The 17,259-nt window shown below is 44.2% G+C and overlaps 1 protein-coding gene across 2 annotated transcripts; it reads right to left on the bottom strand.

Moving 5' to 3' along the window:
* Positions 1 to 65: 65 nt before the first annotated feature.
* On the bottom strand, positions 66 to 15,697 carry LOC114921262 (zinc finger protein 638). 2 transcript variants are annotated; one of them, XM_065950370.1, is made up of 36 exons: positions 14,589 to 15,697; positions 13,727 to 13,788; positions 13,217 to 13,255; positions 12,992 to 13,111; positions 12,477 to 12,757; positions 12,059 to 12,388; positions 11,746 to 11,901; positions 11,621 to 11,655; positions 11,305 to 11,451; positions 10,966 to 11,094; positions 10,819 to 10,857; positions 10,593 to 10,715; positions 10,369 to 10,495; positions 9,932 to 10,153; positions 9,516 to 9,550; positions 9,239 to 9,385; positions 8,628 to 8,756; positions 8,484 to 8,522; positions 7,608 to 7,733; positions 7,383 to 7,509; positions 7,075 to 7,245; positions 6,931 to 6,965; positions 6,189 to 6,341; positions 5,958 to 6,092; positions 5,155 to 5,193; positions 4,908 to 5,048; positions 4,717 to 4,811; positions 4,608 to 4,631; positions 3,945 to 4,392; positions 2,242 to 3,408; positions 1,658 to 1,766; positions 1,068 to 1,172; positions 765 to 986; positions 559 to 639; positions 346 to 467; positions 66 to 237 (listed from the first exon to the last, which is right to left on the bottom strand). In XM_065950370.1, the coding sequence occupies exons 1-36, from the start codon at positions 15,414 to 15,416 to the stop codon at positions 205 to 207; spliced, it is 6,321 nt and encodes a 2,106-aa protein (XP_065806442.1). In that variant the 5' UTR covers positions 15,417 to 15,697; the 3' UTR covers positions 66 to 204. The 2 variants fall into 2 exon arrangements, with proteins under 2 accessions (XP_065806442.1, XP_029136876.2); XM_029281043.2 differs by lacking the exons at positions 12,059 to 12,388; positions 12,477 to 12,757; positions 12,992 to 13,111; ... (1 more) ...; positions 13,727 to 13,788; positions 14,589 to 15,697 and having other exon boundaries at positions 10,966 to 11,035; positions 11,746 to 11,848.
* Positions 15,698 to 17,259: the final 1,562 nt, after the last annotated feature.

Genomic DNA, 17,259 nt, shown 5'->3' with positions numbered 1-17,259 from the left:
ATACTTGTCAGGTGTTATGATGAAGGTCAAATTAAATAATTTACATGAAACACAGTGCAGGACAATTTTAACTTAAACAAACTGCTTTATTTACAAATCGATCTGCAGTGGTTGAAAACCTCAACAACAACAAAAAAGTCAGTTTATCATTTCTTAAAAAATGGATCAATCAGACGCAGAGCCTCGAGAGCTTTGCGATGAGCTTCATGACTTGTCTTCAAGTTCCTGGAAATATTTCTGGAAAAAGAAAGTGAAAAACAAACAATATAAGCCAGAGTGACTTCAAGTACACTGGAATTTTGTGTGTGTGTGTGTGTGTGTGTGTGTGTGTGTGTGTGTGTGTACCTGCAGGTTGTCGTAGTGCTTCTGGCTGCTGCAGTGGAGCTCCTTGGCCGTCCTCTCGTTCAGGTAGAAATCGGAGCACAGTTTACAGAAATACCTGGATTTGGGGACGACGAACTCCTGACCTGAAGAGGGTTGAACAAAGTGCACCGTTAGCTTCGGGCAACTCATGTTAGGGTTAGGGTTAGGGAAAAACAGCGTCTCACTGCGACTCACCGAGGGGGTTGTTGGGTTTGAAGTCCGGCAGTTTGAAGTCTGCAGGGACAGAAGGAGACTCCCTCCTGCTTTCATTTAAAGCTAAAGAAGAGAGAGACATACACAGTCAAAAGCTCAATCTTTGTATTGATGGGAAAAGCATGCAAGACAATACAGATTCTGTTGGGGAATATTCCACCATCCATCCATCATTTGTCTCTCTCTACCTTTAATATCAGCCCTGCTCCATTCTGTGTCCTCCTCCTCCCCTTCTTCTTCTTCTTCTTCTTCTGCACATCCCTCCAGGCTTTTGTTCTGCAGTAGCAGCTCCGGCCCAGCAGAGGCAGCCTCCTCTGTCTTCTGGAGCTCCACATGGAGGGAGGCATCAAGTGAAGAGGGAGGAAGTTCCTCTTTTGTGCTCACAGTTTTCCCTCTGGTAGATTTCCTCACTGTTGGGAAAAAGACGTTAAAAATACAAGAAGATTTTGGGGAGTGACTAGGCTGAAATGATAAAGATGTTGATGTGTTACCAGGAGTCTGTCTGCTCCTCCTGGCTCGGCCTCTTCTCCTGGGTGTTACCGCCTCCTTGACCTCCTCTGCGGCCTCGTCAACAGTCACCACATGCATACTTTCCTCTGACACAGGAAACATAAACATCAAGATGAAAATCTTCAAACTCCTGAGGGATATATTATAGTTTCCCTTCTTTTAATTCCTAATTATGAATAAAACTTCCTTGACTGTAAACTTTCACTCCAATGTCACCTCGAGGAAGTACAGCCACTCAAGAGTTCTAGAAAACTTGTGTTCACTTCCTGCCAGGTTCATAAAAACATTGCTGAGGAAATCTGGGTTGATGGTAAGAAACTATAAATTGGACCAAGCCATGCAGGGTCAGCTGCCTCCTTTTCTTCTTTCTGTTCCGGCATCCTAACTCCTGGTGGCTGTACTGATTGTGACATAACTGGCATACCACTTAAGATCCCTGTGCCTGCTTATGTCGGCAACATTTCCTTCATCCCCCTTATGGGCAGCCTTGCTAAGAGCCCTGATCAAAATCCCAGTATAGGTAAGTCAAACACACACACTATGTAAGTGAACTGTGTGGAAGAACACACACCTGTGTCATCATCGTGTTTGAGCTCTGCAGGTCTTGAGGTTTTCCCAGCTAGGTATCCATCTGTTTTTTCCTCTTCATCACCTCCAGCATCATCCAAAGTCACCAGAGTCTTCAAACAAACAAATCATTGGCATCAGAGTTTTTCAGGGTGTGAAGAGCTGATTTATCTTTTTCCAAACGTTGTCCTTTGATAAGTTTTTCCTTTCTTTCCCTCCCGATACCAAGATCAAGAAATAACTGTAAGAATCTGCCAATTCCAAGAACCTCTCCAATACCAAAGACTACGTTCTATAGTTGCATAAAGTCCAGAATGTTAATATTCAGTTTACACTCTCTGCACAGCTCGATTTTCATTTATTAGTCACATGAATAATTTGAAAAAAGGTACATTGTATGGAGGAAGGGATTCTAAGTTATGGCATCCAATTTGGCAATTGATAGCATAATCACCAAAACCACTTTTGAACCCAGGATCTGAGGCTGACAGATCGGTATTGGATGCCAGTACTTACACTGGGATCTGTATTGGGACTGTCCCCAAAGAAGAACCTTAAACCTGCACATGTATAAATCTGGAACATTACCTTTGGGTTCAAGACGTTAACAGGTTCCTCCTCATGGCTGAGCGATCTGGTCTCCGGCAAGTTTTCAATCACTGCTGGTGTCGCTCCTTCTCGATTTGTTGCTACATTCTGTTTTTTAGGTCTTCCCCTCTTTCCTTTTGCTCTCGTACTAGGCCCATCATCCTTCCTAACCTCGACCTCCACAGAATCTAGTGCTTCAAAGGTCTTTGTTGGTGGGCTCTCTTTTGGAGAATCTTTCTCGCAGCTTTGGGACTCTCTGGACGGAGTACACCTCCCCTTTGTTGGTGTGGTGTCCTCTTCCATCGTTTGGTCAATTGAAGAAGCATCCGTCTTAGCTCGTTCCCTCCTTCCTCTGGTTGTTCTAGATGCGATGGTTAGTCCATTATTGACAGCCTCCCCTTCCACAGAGTCCAAAACCTGAACCGTAGCCTCCTGAAACCTGTCAGGTTTTTCAGATGCTTCTTTGAGGTGTATACTGGCGTTCTCCTCTTTCTTTCCTCTTGTGCTTCTTCTTCGATCAGACCTTTCTGGAGTGGTTTTAACTTGATTTTCAGCGTCTTTGGAAGCTTTGCAAGATGCGTTTGAAATAATTTTGACTTCTTCGTCTTTGAATTCTGTCTTCTCCACACCTTCCTTATCTTTAGATTTATCCACTTCTGGTTTGTCATTTTCCTCAGACAGCTGCTGCTTCACAATGGAACCATCCTCTTCAACCATGTGGCTGTCTTGACCTTGGAAAGAACAATACATTTCCATTTCACTGGATGCCTCTGTTTGGGCTTTGCGTTCATCATTGATACCGTCCGAGATCTGGAGGCATTCTTCATGCAGAGTCGGGGATTCCTTGGGCCCAGTGGTCTGCGTTTTAGAGCTTTTGTCTTGGTCGCCATCACCCATCTGTTTATCAGTTTCATCACCATCTTTTTTTCCTTCCTTGTTGTTCCTCTTCATCGTTGTTGATGTTTCCATTTCTGTCTCTGACTCAACTGATTCTGCAGCAGCGCCCTCTGCTGACACCTTGTGGGCAGACATTGCCACTTCACCTTCTGTAAGTTGCTCAGGATGAGTCTCCACTGAGGCGTCAACAACAGTTTCTTTAGAGTTAATATTTTCCCTTTCCTGTGCAGAAGACGATGACCCGGTCCTAGGCGAGGACGTCGAATTTGCCTATTCATCGGGAGAAAGAAAACAATTTACCAAACTGTCTCAGTTTTGGAGCTTGTGTTGCTTTTGCAGGTGATCTAAAGAAGAACACACAGAGTCCCTCTGCACCTTTAAGAAAAAGATAAAGACCCAGCTCTTTTATGAATACCTACTAACTTAATGATGATGGTCTCCATATTATTGATGATGATGATGGTAATGACGATGTTTTTTGTTTGATAACGACGACTTATAAGATGGTTTCTATACTGATTAGAGCTCTCAAGAACTGCCCTCAATGTTGTGCTTTGCCTCTGGTCACTTCCTGTCAGCACCTGTGTGTCCAATCAGACTCAAAGCTGATCGTTTGCTCTTACTCACATTGTTCCCTTTTTTCTAGATCCTTGCTTGTGTTGTTCTTACTCTCTGATGTACGTCGCTTTGGATAAAAGTGTCTGCTAAGTGAATTGTAGAATTGTTTTAACAGGAAGTATCAGACTTTTTTACACACACTAAACATTAGGAGGCTACTATAAGACACAAACAAAGCCAGGCCTCACCTCGTCATTGTCCATGTTGTTAGACCTGCTGACTCGCCGGCGTTTGTGGATGCCCACTGCCGCGTAGAGAGCGCGTAAACTGTCCGCGTCAACCTTATAGAATTTATCGAGGTCTTCCTCAGACATGAGTGCTGTGGCGGGGAGGTCGGGGCTAGAAGCAGATGGTTTTTTGACATCTTCATTGGAATTGGAACCAGCAGCAGCGATGGCGACCTCAGTCCCTGGGTTCTCGCCTTCCTTGTTTGCAGTAGGACTTGGTCCTGCAGTGGATCCATCAGGGTGGCTGGTTTGCAGAGCAGATTGGGACCCACTGTCCAGAGGTTCAGAAGGAGGACGCTCGGTTGGACAATCTGAAGCTGGCAACTCGGTGTCCACCTTGGCATCGATCATTTTAACCGTTGTTGACGTCTTGCTAGAAGCTTGTAGACGCTGCTCGAGGTTCTTCACACTGAAATTCACAACAGGAAGATTGTCAATCGCTGATTACCACAGAGTAGACCGGCTTTCATCAAACCAACAGGTGTGTGAGACTGGGCCTCATCAAAGTATGCATGGCTACATTGAAACAGGATTAAAGTGGACTGTAAAGATCTTTGTCATAAATCAGTCAATAGAGACATGGTATATTTAGTTACCGTAGCAACAAACAAGTGACATACTCACGTTTCAAAACCAACAACTTTTTCCCTAGAAAGAAGCAAACAGGAAGTTAACATTTATTTTGATTATTAAAAGAACAGAACTTGATCAGATATTCCTGACTTTCACATACCATGCTTTCATTTTTTCATTGGTGGCGGGGCATAAAGAGTTCCTCTTCTCCAACACCTTTGTTACACCGCTCGGATCGGCCATCTCGATGCATATCTGAGGAAGACGGACGTGGACGCAGAGAGAATAAATACAGTGAAGGAGAGATGATCATGTGGAAAAACACTGCTTTGCAGGTTAATTTGTTGTTACCCTGTTGGCGAGTGGCAGGAAGTTTACAAAGGGTGCAACAACGGCCACCACCTCCAAAACCAAGAGGACGAGGTCCACAGACACCTCTCTGATCTGTACACACAGCAGCCGCTCCTCCAGAGAGTCGGGATCAGGAACTCCCTTTGTGGGAAAAAAGAAGATAAAATGTCGATGTTAAGGAAGTAGAGATCCAAAGACAGCTGCTTCTCACAAGAGCACACTGAAAAGGAATGGAGTAATCACTCACAGCATTGCTCCACTTCATCAGGCTTTTGTACATCGTCACCTGCAAGAGAAGTCACAAGTGAATGAATTAATCGACGTCCCCATAAAACACTCATCTCTAAATAAAGCAGTTTGTATCTAATAACAGTCAAGATAATAATACATGGACAAAAAAATCATCTTGTTTCCTGTGTACTCCTAAGAAGGGCCCAATGCCGATATTGATATAAGGAAGAGAAAAAATCTGATACCGATATATTGGCCGATATCTTTCTTACATATATCTACGATCTGTAGAGTTGTTGGGATTTCACACTCCTGAAAAACTACCGGAGGAGGAGCTGCATGTGTGAACGCAAACAGATTCGCTCAGACTTCACCCGGAGTTTCTCCTGCCCCGACCCCTAGTATTATTTCCGCAGTAAGTCAGAGTGAGCTGATGTGAGGATATTATATGGAGAATTCAGCTCGAGCCAATGGGAGGGGGGAATGACCTCGGGAGACCCGGTGCACAACTTGAAAGTAACGTCGCTTGACACTCTGGAGGGTGATAATGCTTATTGTACTCCATATAGCGCCCTCTGCTGGTGACAGCTTTAAGATAACTGTAAGACAACGATGCTCAAAGAAAATGCTTTTTAACTGGGGAATAAAGAATATCAGCACACATCAGATATAAAATTAACCGATGCCGATAGTCACTTGATATACTAATATCGGCCGATATTATCGGATTTATCGGCCGGGCTCTACTTCTAAGTTTTCATTCCCCCCCTAAATGAAGTGCAATGTTAAAACCGAGGGTGCACTCTTGAGTGTCCTTACCTCACTGGTTTCATGCTCCATGTGCTCCAGGACAATATGAACCTTAACTGCTTTTTCCTTGACCAATAATGGCCTAGCGAGGTAGTCCTGGAGAAAATGGCTGCAAGCTTCCTTGTCCGTAAAAAACACAAATGCCTGGAGGTAAAGAGGGGGAAAAATTTAAACGCAACTCCATACAGATACATACATGTATGAGAATAATGTTTGTGTCTGTCGCAGTCTACTTCTTACCCTCCTCTGCAGCTGCAACACAATCACGCTGTAGTACAAGGAGCAAAGGTTTTGATGACAGAAATACGGCCACACCAGCTTCGCTACATCCTCGTGTTTGTAGTATCCAGACGGCAAACCGGTCAACATGACTGTGGTGGAACCTGTGGCGCTCTAGAAAATAAAACGTAAAAAATGAGTGACATGTACGCGTCGTTCATTTGGCATAATCATTCGATGACTACAGTACTTTTAGATGTCAGAATGGAAGACAAAAACACACTTTGCCCCAGACATTCAGAACCAAATGTGAACTTCACAGTGCTGGTGCAATGTGAGGGGGACAGTCAAGTCTTGATGAAAGTCTTCAGTTTCAGCATTGATTGCATAAAACATCCAGTCTATTTCTCTCTGCAAAAAGGCTTTTATTTTTTATCTCTCATCTAGTCACTCAACAGACTTTTTCCACTGCTGTCTAGACACTTGCATTGATTACAGGCTGTTTTGATTTGAGATGCATTTGTTATCTAAATATTCTCAGAATAAAGAAGCTGGCACGATTTGATGTCTGGAACAACATATGATCTAGTTCAGACTAAACAGCAGAGAACTACATCTGTGGATCAGTGGTAGAGTCTGGGGTTTGATCCCAAACTCCTGAAGACACATGTCCGATTTGTCCTTGGGTGAGACACTTAACAGAATAACCAATAATCAGTAAGAGTGTACAGAACACATGCTGTATGATCCAACAGTAGCTTACCGTGATGTCACTCACGGCTTTGACGGTCTGGAACCCTTGGAGGTAAAAAAGGAACAAAAGTGAGTCATCTGACTGATTCTGTTTCTGTGGCAGGATCAAACTTGTTGTTAGGATGACAAAGTAGAAGTAAAGGGGTTTTCTAACTTGGGATGTTGAACCAAGGGGACGTCGTAGGGAACACAAACGGACTATTTCTCATGGTGAGCCAAAATGGCGGAGTGCTTCCCTGTGGGACCACAGTGTCTTCCGGCGGGACAGTTGCCCCTTCCATGACATCCTTGTTGTCGGGCAGAGCGTCGGTTGGATGTCTCGGTGCTGCAGGTAATAAAAAAAGGGAGATCTATTCATATAACACAACTATCTCACAACGTTAGGTACCACCGGAGGGCGCCTGCTCCTGCCCAAAAGATAACTTTCTTGTTTGAATGTTTGGATCCGTGAAACAAACGCACCCTGTGATGTACAGCCACTGGTCGGTACCTTCAACCTCTGGACTTGATGACCGGTTGCTCGTTTCAGAAAACTGTACCAAACCCCGAGTCGATCAGCATCACGAACTGAATCAAATTCTATGAACACCTGCAAAACACACACAATATTATTCTTGAGTAGTAAGACCCACAGGAGTCTCTGTTTCCGTAGCGACTTTAAAAGTATAACTGTGCGCGTGTTTCTACCTTGTTGAGAAGAGGCAGGACGTTCCTGACTGAGCCGATTTTTTTCAAAGCCACCCTGAGGTCCTCGATCTCGCTCTGCGAAATGTTCCTGATGAGCACCGTTCTTCCTCCTTCATCAGTGACCGGCTGCAGCAAAGACATCCAAACCAAGAGAACAGAGATCATAAGTCCGCCTCCAGAGATTTTAATGATAGTTTAAAGGAGCAGTATGTAACTCTGACACCTAGTGGTTAAAATGGGTACTGCAGTCCAAATTCTAAACATCATAGAGAGCTGTCTCCCCCCCCCCCCTCCTCTCTAGAGTGGATGCTCACACAGGTCACCATGTGGTGGACTCTGAAGCTTCAGTGTTTATCCAGCTCTGCATGGGTCTGTAAACCTTTCTGTGTTCTAACCTCTCTCCATTTTTCAAAAGCATCTCCAATATTGATCCTAGTTTGAGCACGTTTCTGCTCGTGGAGCTCATTAGAAACATGCAGAGGCTTTTTAGGTCGGGTACAATCACTTCTATCTGAACCACTTCTCTTGACCCGCTTCCATCGCTGCAACACCTGTTGACCTGATAACTGCTCTCATATCTGACAAACCGAGGGGCTCGAAAACAGTCATGTGGGGGGGTGTCTTAAAAGCGCCTACCTTCTCTGGTCCAAACAAATCCAGAGCATTCAGGAGCAGAATCTAAAGTTAGAAGGAGGACATACTGGCTGCTGCATTGTTGTCAGAGAAGCCAGCACTTCAACATAGCATGCTTCCTTAATGTCTGATCATATAGTAAGATACCTTTATCATTTCACTCACTACACATCTCACTGATTGGACCTTTAATCTTTTGTCCAATCAAATTGCTGGTAATGTGTGCATGGATGTAGTACTCACATATTTCAAGAGGCCCATCAGGAACTTATAGAACTCAAGCTAAAAAAAACAAACAGAGTTCATATTTATCTATCAGGCAGCATTCAGTTTAAACTACAACATATTTGAAGTTCTTTCTGCTAAGATCTATTAAAAGATGCTTACATGTGACGTATCAGGGCAGCCGGTCACCACATCCAAACACAGTTTAGCCTCTAGCAGAACAAGAGGATGCCCTTTGTGGGTTTTCATGATTTTTTGCACTTCTTCAGCCGTTCCCATTTGGATGAACGCCTGAAAAGAAAAGACAAATCTTCATATATAGGCAAGGCTACCTGTAAGGGGGGGAGGGGGAGGGGAGGAAAGCTTTCTGGGGCCCGTGACAGTTAACAACCCCCCCTCCCTTCCCCTTCTTAAAATAGTTAACCATTTACTTTGGGATGTTAACGTTATGGGCAGCCTTATGGAACTAAAAGGTCAGACTAGTAATCTCGGACTTTGTGTACCCACACCAGGACCTTCACAGAATAAAGATGGCATTAGGAGACATTAGACCCCAAAGAAACAACAAATTGTTAACACGTTTCCTCAGTTAGCTCCAGAAGCTGATCGTACCCAGGCCGAGGATGTCAATGTTAGCCAGGAGGCTAACGCTAGCGCTACTGATCCAATACTGGTATGATGAAATGGCGTCTGCACTCACTGATGTTTCCTTGTGCAGGCCTGTGTATATGTGTTAGTTTTTAAATTTAGGAATGCAGATTAAAGGTGCTTACCATGCGCGCCTGAGGAACAACAAAGATGGTGTCTTCCTTAAACTGAAATCCAAAAGGAGTGAGCACTTTGGCAACATCTGCCTCTGTGTAGACGTCAAAGGCGGGCAGCTCCGTTAGAAGAAGCAGCTTGCTGCCGCCTACGAGGAACTAGAAACATTTTTTTTTTTTAAACAAAGAGGCAAGGTTAATGAGGAGCAGAAAGGCTTTAAGATGTAACTGATCTCAAGTTACTAAACGACCCTAAGACTTCTTTGTAAAATTAATGATGTAACCTTACTTGTGGTGAGATGCAGGATTCTTCCGGGAGGCACTCTGCAAGAGACAACAAAGAGATCTTTACAAAAGTTTAAAAAAAAATATCTTCAGCCCGATTCAGACTGATAACAGAGGCGTTACAGAGGAGAGAGGGGATCAGCTGAGCCAACAGGACAGCGCAGCGCTGTGTGTGTGTGCGCGTGTCTGACTGCGTGTGTATGTGGAGCGTCCGCTGTGCTGGTGTTTCTGCAACGCCTGAAACACAATGTGACCTCACAGACTGGGAAGGCAACATGACGCCATCACAGAATCGGTATGACTGTACAAAGACGTGATGAACAGCTGAGCGTAGTTCTGGTAGTTTTGCAAATGAAAAGGGGACACTGAAATCACTTGTTGACATTTTCACAGAGAAACCGAACTGTCTTGATTTCTTACCTATTCTCTCTTTGCATAGTAAGTGTTCTACCATCTCCCCGCGGCTCAAAGGTGTGCCATCAGTAGAATATAAAATGCTCGCTTTCATTTTCTGGACGGTCTTTCCTGCAGCTGCAGGCTGAGCTGCGAGAGAAGCCGCTGCTTCTTTGGTTGTCACAGCTCTGGGGTTGCTTCCAGCTTTCTGAGCATCGATTCCTGATGCCCCGTCCATTTTTTTATCACCTCCAGACACAGGGTTTAAAAAAAAAAAAAAAAATCAAATTTAAAAAAGCATAAACATCAGTATTTTGAAGGATCTGTACCATGCCGAATCACACCGACTTGTCCACTAGTCCAAGGACCTGGACTTTAGGGTCGAAGCGTGCTTTGGCGCGGTATAGACTGCCTCATGTGAGTGCGCCCTGAGTGCACATTTATTCCATAAAACATAGACTTACTTTTTGGTAAATAGGGGCATTTGTTTTTGTCAAGCTTGCATATATTCTGGGATCGCCCTGGATGCAGGTGACAGTACCAATGTTCAAATTGATCTGCGTTGTAGTGTGACTCAAACTCTATAAACACCTGGAACAGACAAGCACACACACGATGACACACATGGACGCAGTTTGACAGATCAGTCCTTTTTCAGAGCCACGTCATTGTGATGTTTTTTGTAAACCTTGTTGAGGAGAGGCAGGAAGTTCTTGAAGGAAATATCTTTCATATCTTCGCGGAGATCCTTGGCTTCCCTCGGGGGAATCTTTTTGATGTAGATGACAGCAGCTCCTTCATCACTTACAGGCTGTAAGGGGAAAGAAACGCAGCTACTTCATGAGTTCTATCACCGTCATATACATTTGAGACAAATAACGATATCAGGATGTAGAAACGAGTGAGCTACTCACAGACTTCATCAGCTCCATCAGCTTCATATACAACCCAAGCTACAACAGAAACAGAGTACGCAGTGTGAACTTACTTACACCCAATCTGTTCATCCATCATTTCTATGGAACTGTGACGTGCATGTTGAAACCTGTATTCATGCTTACCGGTGACATCATCTGTTTCTCCGATACAACATTAACCCAGAGTGCGGTTCCTTTCAGACTGAAGCGAACCCTTGAAACGGAATGCAGTACGTTACACACGTGCTCTGGTTTTGGCATCAGGACGAAGGCCTAAGAAGGACAGCGGGGGTGGGGAAGCGGGGGATGGGCAGGGCGACTGCTTTTATTTGTGTAAGTACATTTCAAATATATAGATATGAATATGTGATCACATTGGTAGAGAGTCTGTATTTCTGATTTGAGAGACGACAGAGCGAAGGCAGAAACATGAAATTAATAAACCAGACTAATCTGGATCAGGATAACAAACCAGGAGCCTACCAAGCAAACCTGTGGCAACACAAAGATTTTGTCATCCGAATAATGAAAGCCGAATGGGGTGAGCAGCCGGGCAACATCTTCCTCTTTGTAGAAGCCATCCTTGGGCAGCTTGGATATGAGCAGCTGCTTGTTGTTCTGCTTTAAAAACTAGAAGAACAAGAGAGTATCAGCGGAATCAGAAAGAGGAATCGGGCGCACTGATCAACAGCAGCCGGCTAAAACCGCCTCCTGCAGCACAAAAAAAACAATCCAGTCTCCTCGCTTCACTTCACTAACGACCAAAACGAGAGGACAACGTAAAAACGAGGGAACCTACCTTTGGTTGGAAACAGGTCTTAACCGAGATGAATCCTGTGTAGAAAAAAAAACAAAAAGTTTGTCGGTGTGGTGATATTTTTGGGGGTAAAAAACACAGTCGCCATCTTGGATTTTCTTTTTTACTTATTTGCGATGGATCCAGTAGCTTCTCTACCATCTCCCCAGGAGTCAGAGGGGTAACTGCGGTGGAAGAACGCTCAGCAGAAGCTTCCTCAGCCCGGACATTTCTTGCATTTTTGGAGGCATGCTCGGCTGATGCATCAGTTCTGTAGTTACACCCTTAAAAGGTTGAATAGGATGAGTCGTTTAGCGTTTTATCCCGCATATGACTGAACTTTGTTGAATGTCAGAACCTCTTGAGAACTGTGTGAGTGGGTTTTAGGAGCAAATTAAGATTGGTGAATGATCCCTGAAGTTCCTCTGGGGTTAGACATACCTCTTTCTAAAGCCGGTACTGACAGGGCGCTTTGCTTGACATGGGTCTCGGCTGAACTGGTTGGTGGCTTACTCGCTCCATGTTTGTCAGCTGAACGTCTTTCTTTGCCCCCGGCACTGATTCCCGCTTCCACAGGCTCTGCAACTTTATCTCCGGCGGTGGAAGAAGATCTCTTTCCACCCGCAGATAGAGGAGAAGAGGAGCGTTTTTGTCCTCTCCCAGAGGAAGATGATTTCCTCTTTGCTAGCTCTGCCATTAAGGCAGGAGCGAGAGTTTGGACCACGGCCTCCCGGTCAGACGGACTGGACTGTGACTGGACACCTAGACGGACTAACAGTGTGATGGAAATAGAGCTGATGTAAGAAGCTGTCTCCACTTTCCGACCCAGAGTTCTTAAAATGTATGAAATTTCACAAACCTGATGTTTCCAGTAGCTTCCTGGCCAGTTTCTCTGCACTGCTTTCCCTCTCTCGCTCAGGGGAAAGCTCTTGGGTGGGTGATCGCCTCTCACGTTTCCGTCTTGGTGGCAATCGCCTCTCACGGCTCCTCCTTGGTGTGGACTCTCTTCGGTCACTCCTCCTTGGAGAAGATTGTCTCTCAGAACTCCTAGAATGCGACTGATGTCGCGATGAGATCCGACTACGATATCTTGTGGAAGGGGAACGGGAACGAGACCGAGACCGTGACCATGCTCGAGAACTGATAAAAGAATGCCTCAATTATTTTAACTTTAGTTTAAAAAAAAAAAGACCTGAAATACTTCAAAGCAAATCTGGATTTCTTAAAGGCATGACTGAAAAAGGCTCAAGAGTGAGATGTTGATGCGCACGTTTTAAGTCAATGAAGACACATAATCTAGTTGTCTGGTGTCGGGTGTAATGTCTGGTTAACATGTAATGGCCCATACCAGAATTTACTGTATGTCTAACAAACCTGTGATGGTGTCTAGAGCGGCGATCCGATCTGGAACGACTTCTCCTTCTATCCCTTCTACCCTCCGAGTCACGGCGGCGATGGGAGTTGGGTGACTTGGACGGGGAGGGACTCTCATGCCTATATAAACAGGTGACATTTCCGTCTGATCAGTTGATGAAAAGCCAAACTAAAAGTGAAGAATGAATAACATCGCCCAGAGTCGGCCATGCGGAAGAACTTTACCTGGACCTGGAACCAATCCCACCATCCCACCAGGGGTATCTGTTGGAAAGACAATTTAAAAACAACTATTAAAACAACAATTTTTCCATCAAAGCCAACGTCTCAGGCATTAGGAGGATAATCTAAAGTCAAAAGATGTTGAGGAAGTGTGTGTTCTTTAGAATATAAAACATTGAGATGAGGTTCTTAAAGACTCTCAGACCACATGCCAAGAATTTCACTAGACTCATAATGATAGGGTTCAAGAAACCATTCAACCATTTGAACAGATGCAGGATGGTAGGCTGATTAAGTGTCCATTAACAATGATTTATGAGGGCTCTACCAATATGCTGCAGAGTTGATTCAAAAAGAACCAGTTCTAAGTAGACAAACATCAAAGGGGGTAGAAGTCTTTCTAAAACTCATAAATATGTCTGTACAACATCTAGACATTTCTGGAAAAAATCTGGATGAATGACAATTATTTAATCTGAAATTGAAACACATTTAAGTTAAAGAAAAACTGACGTTTTACAAAGTTGTTTGCAGTTCTCAAGGTGAAAGCTGGCGTTCTGATGGGAGATCCAATCCTAGTAGCCAGAACAAAAAGACACATCGCATTAATAAGGTCTCCATTGCATTTTATGATAATTTCCCACAGCTCATATATGATTCAATACAGAAGCGGACAAGTTGTTCCCTGAGACTTTACAAGTTGTGGAGAGTTGGCTGAATATTAAGTCCCATAAGTACAAGTGTCCCGTCTGTTTTTTCTATGGTTCCTTTTAAATGTTGGCCAATGGAATAGAAAAAAAATCTCTAGGCCATAGGAGAAGCTGAGACATAAGCAAACAGTTAAACCAATGTCTTGAACTCGTGGTTTGGTAGAAGCCAAAGAGTAGAGACACAAACAATTTGAAAAAAGGTTTCATATGAACTAAAGAAATTAGGAATTTGGTAACTCGCTCAATGGTTACAAGACTAAACACAACATAGATCAAATACAGAAGTGCCTGTCACAAATAAACAAGATATTTTTGAGTACTATTATATTGGTGGCTGGCTTAGTTGTATATGGTTTCAAAGTTTCCAGAGGTTCATGAAGATCGTCTCTGCTGAGATCAGAAATATGGAGTAGGACAAAATCTCAGATCAAGATGGCGCGGGCTGTGTCCAGGTCCTATTGCACTAAGCCGTAAGATTTCAGAAAGTTAAAGACCAGCAGACTGCAAACAGATGAACTAACAAACCATTGGTCTGAACTGAACTTCAAATAATATTTCACAAGTTTATCTACTGATTAAACTTTGAAGTACTTCCCAGAAACAGAAAAGCCTAAACTAACACTAAAACTGGTAATTTGACAAGAACAGAAAAGTCTTCCACTCACCTGCATATTAGTACAATATGTGTTACACAGAGAACAGGTATGTGGAAAGAGTTTTGGTACGGTAGCTGCATAGTCATTCATCATAGCTTGTGTCGGCTGATCATTGGAGACTGCCAAATTTGCTGAAAACTGTGTGTTGGAAGTGAGATACGCCAAGTGATTGTAGGTTATCAGGCCGGTAGTTGGTTGATAAGGAACTGGAGGAACAAGCATTGGGTAAGGATTTGCTGAATGAAGAGGAAAAGGGGAAACTGGTGTAGGCACAAGGCCAGGGTGGCTGGGCTGAACACCATGAAAAAGACTGTGGGCTGGTGGAGATGTTGAGGTTGATGACTGGTGTCCTGATTCCATTTCTTGAAGTGCTCGAGTCTTTTTGATTTCCTTCTGAAGGCGTATTTGCCGCAAGATGAATGGCAGGTTGGCAGGAGTAATCTGGTCTCCTGAGTAGGAGGTGAGATACTGTAAATCAGCTTTTTCAAGTCCAAACTTCAGAAGGATGTTAGCAGCAGTTTCAGAGGTTAACTTGGCTCTATTGGACTCTGAAGAAGCTGCCGTTTTTTTTGCAACTGGAGCTTCCTTTACATCCTGTTTCCTTTCATTGGCTGTACTTAACCTCCCGTCCTTACCACTCGCTAAGCTCGCTTTGTATTTCAATAACCAGTCCAAGGCCTTATTGTCACTTAGGTCCATGCTGTGTCTATGTGAGGAAGCTCCAGAAGAACTTGCCCCCAAAGGATCCCTTTCTGTCCGTTCATTAGACAGTCCATATGACGCCTGGGAGGACCTTTGGTTTCCATAGGCATTGGGGATATACGGGGGATTGGACATGGCGTTTCAGCTCCCCTGAAGGTTCATGTGACTGATGGCTGCAGCAGATAGAGAGTGGGGGGGGAATTGATGGTAAGGGACAGATTTGTTGGGAGTTGGTTGAAAAGGTAACTCCTTGGCTGCAGAATTGAGAGCGTTGTTAATTTGAGTCACTACTAGCTGTGCTTTCAGTTGAGCCAGTCGCAGCCTGTTGGCCAATCAGGAGTGAGCTACGTGGGATCCATAAATGCAGGGAGTTCGTTAGGGGCCCATGAGTAGAACAAGTGACACAGCAATCCAGCAGCAGTGCAAAGCTGAGAGAGGGAAAAGAGAAAGGGATTATTGAATGGGTAACTGTCAACAGGCAAGCCAGGCAACTGCTGGGGCCCCCTGGCCAGTAGGGGGCCAAATCGAGGACTGACAAACTTTAAACCATATGCAGCAGTGGCTCAGAATGTCCAAATTAAACAATAACAGTAGATAACCTCCCTTAGGAGGCCCCATCTGACAGTACTCAATGTGGTTGCACCGCTAAGCGATCCAATATTTCTGTGAAAACTTGATTGTGTCACTTGTGACTGATTGTGGCAGGGTTGGTAATTTTCAAAAAACTAGCATGATTTTGAAAGTAGAATTCCCTCAGTGCTCCCTCAAAATCCACGCCCCTCACTTACATGCACAAGGGCCATTGGTCAAGAAGCGGACTTCAGCTCACGAGCCGTTTTCACATATGCACTCCAGATAATATCTAGATATTTACAGGAGGACTTCTCTGGAGATTCTCCCGACCTAGCCGTTCACAAATGCTCCTCACAGCGGGGGACTTTCCCTGTCAGAGGGGAGGGGGGGGACGGGGGATTTCCTGAGGTAAGACGTGACATAAATAAACAACGCGGAAGTAGCGGCCGTAGCAACAGAGTCCTCTACACAACGTTATAATGAGAATATTTGCCTTTATATCAATGCTATGTGTAGGCCAATGGAATGACAACATCCACAAAAGAGAAAAGAACAACATACTGACGAACAGAAAACAGAATGCAGACGTTTAATTAGAGCACGGAGATCGTAGAGGTCGCGTGCAGACACTTTAGGCAGTCACTGTAGATAAACGTCATTCTCTTTCCATTGACTCAAGTTGAAATCTCCGGAGTATATGCTGCCGCGTTCAGACATCAGCTCACTCAGACTTTCGGCGGAAAAAATACTCGGGGTCTGCCCGGAGAAACTCCGGGTAAAGTCTGCGTGAAAAATGTGGCTGTTTGCGTTCACACACAGCCTAAAGAACCTCCGGGTAGCCAAATCTCTGGAGATTTCGGTATGTGTGAAAAGGGTTATGCTTTGAGTGTGGAGGGAGACAGGGAGGCGTCTGATTGGTTCTTCAGTTTGGTACCTCGTGGCAGACATTGGTCAAAGTTTTTGCAGGCTTACAAACTGATACAGATGACAGATTTTCTTCGTTCCTTTTTCAGAGAACATGAGTTATTAATTTCTGTCAGGACCTAAAGACAATTTCAACTAAAATCTTTAAAAAAAGTGGATCTGGAGGATCCCCCCCCCCACCACCAGTGAATTTAGCTGAGGGCCCCAACAGACTCTAGAGCAGCCACTGTGTGGTACTGTAATGTAATGTAATGACAACAATAACAACCAGATGACTGATCAATACACGTCAGGTAGCCTAAACGTCAATAAGGTACTTTTACAATAAAAACATTTAGACATTGTTCAAACCATATCGTTTTGTTTCTAACATCAACAACAGACTCTTGGTGATCCACAAACAGCTGTGTAAATAAAGGCTGGAGTCTTCTCCCGTGCTGCTGTTTACAGTTTTAGTTTTTGGGGAGAATCCGGCTACAAA

Source organism: Labrus bergylta, chromosome 22 (genome assembly GCF_963930695.1).
Source record: "Labrus bergylta chromosome 22, fLabBer1.1, whole genome shotgun sequence".
Classification (NCBI taxonomy): domain Eukaryota; kingdom Metazoa; phylum Chordata; class Actinopteri; order Labriformes; family Labridae; genus Labrus; species Labrus bergylta.
This window is presented reverse-complemented; position numbering and strand designations above follow the sequence as displayed.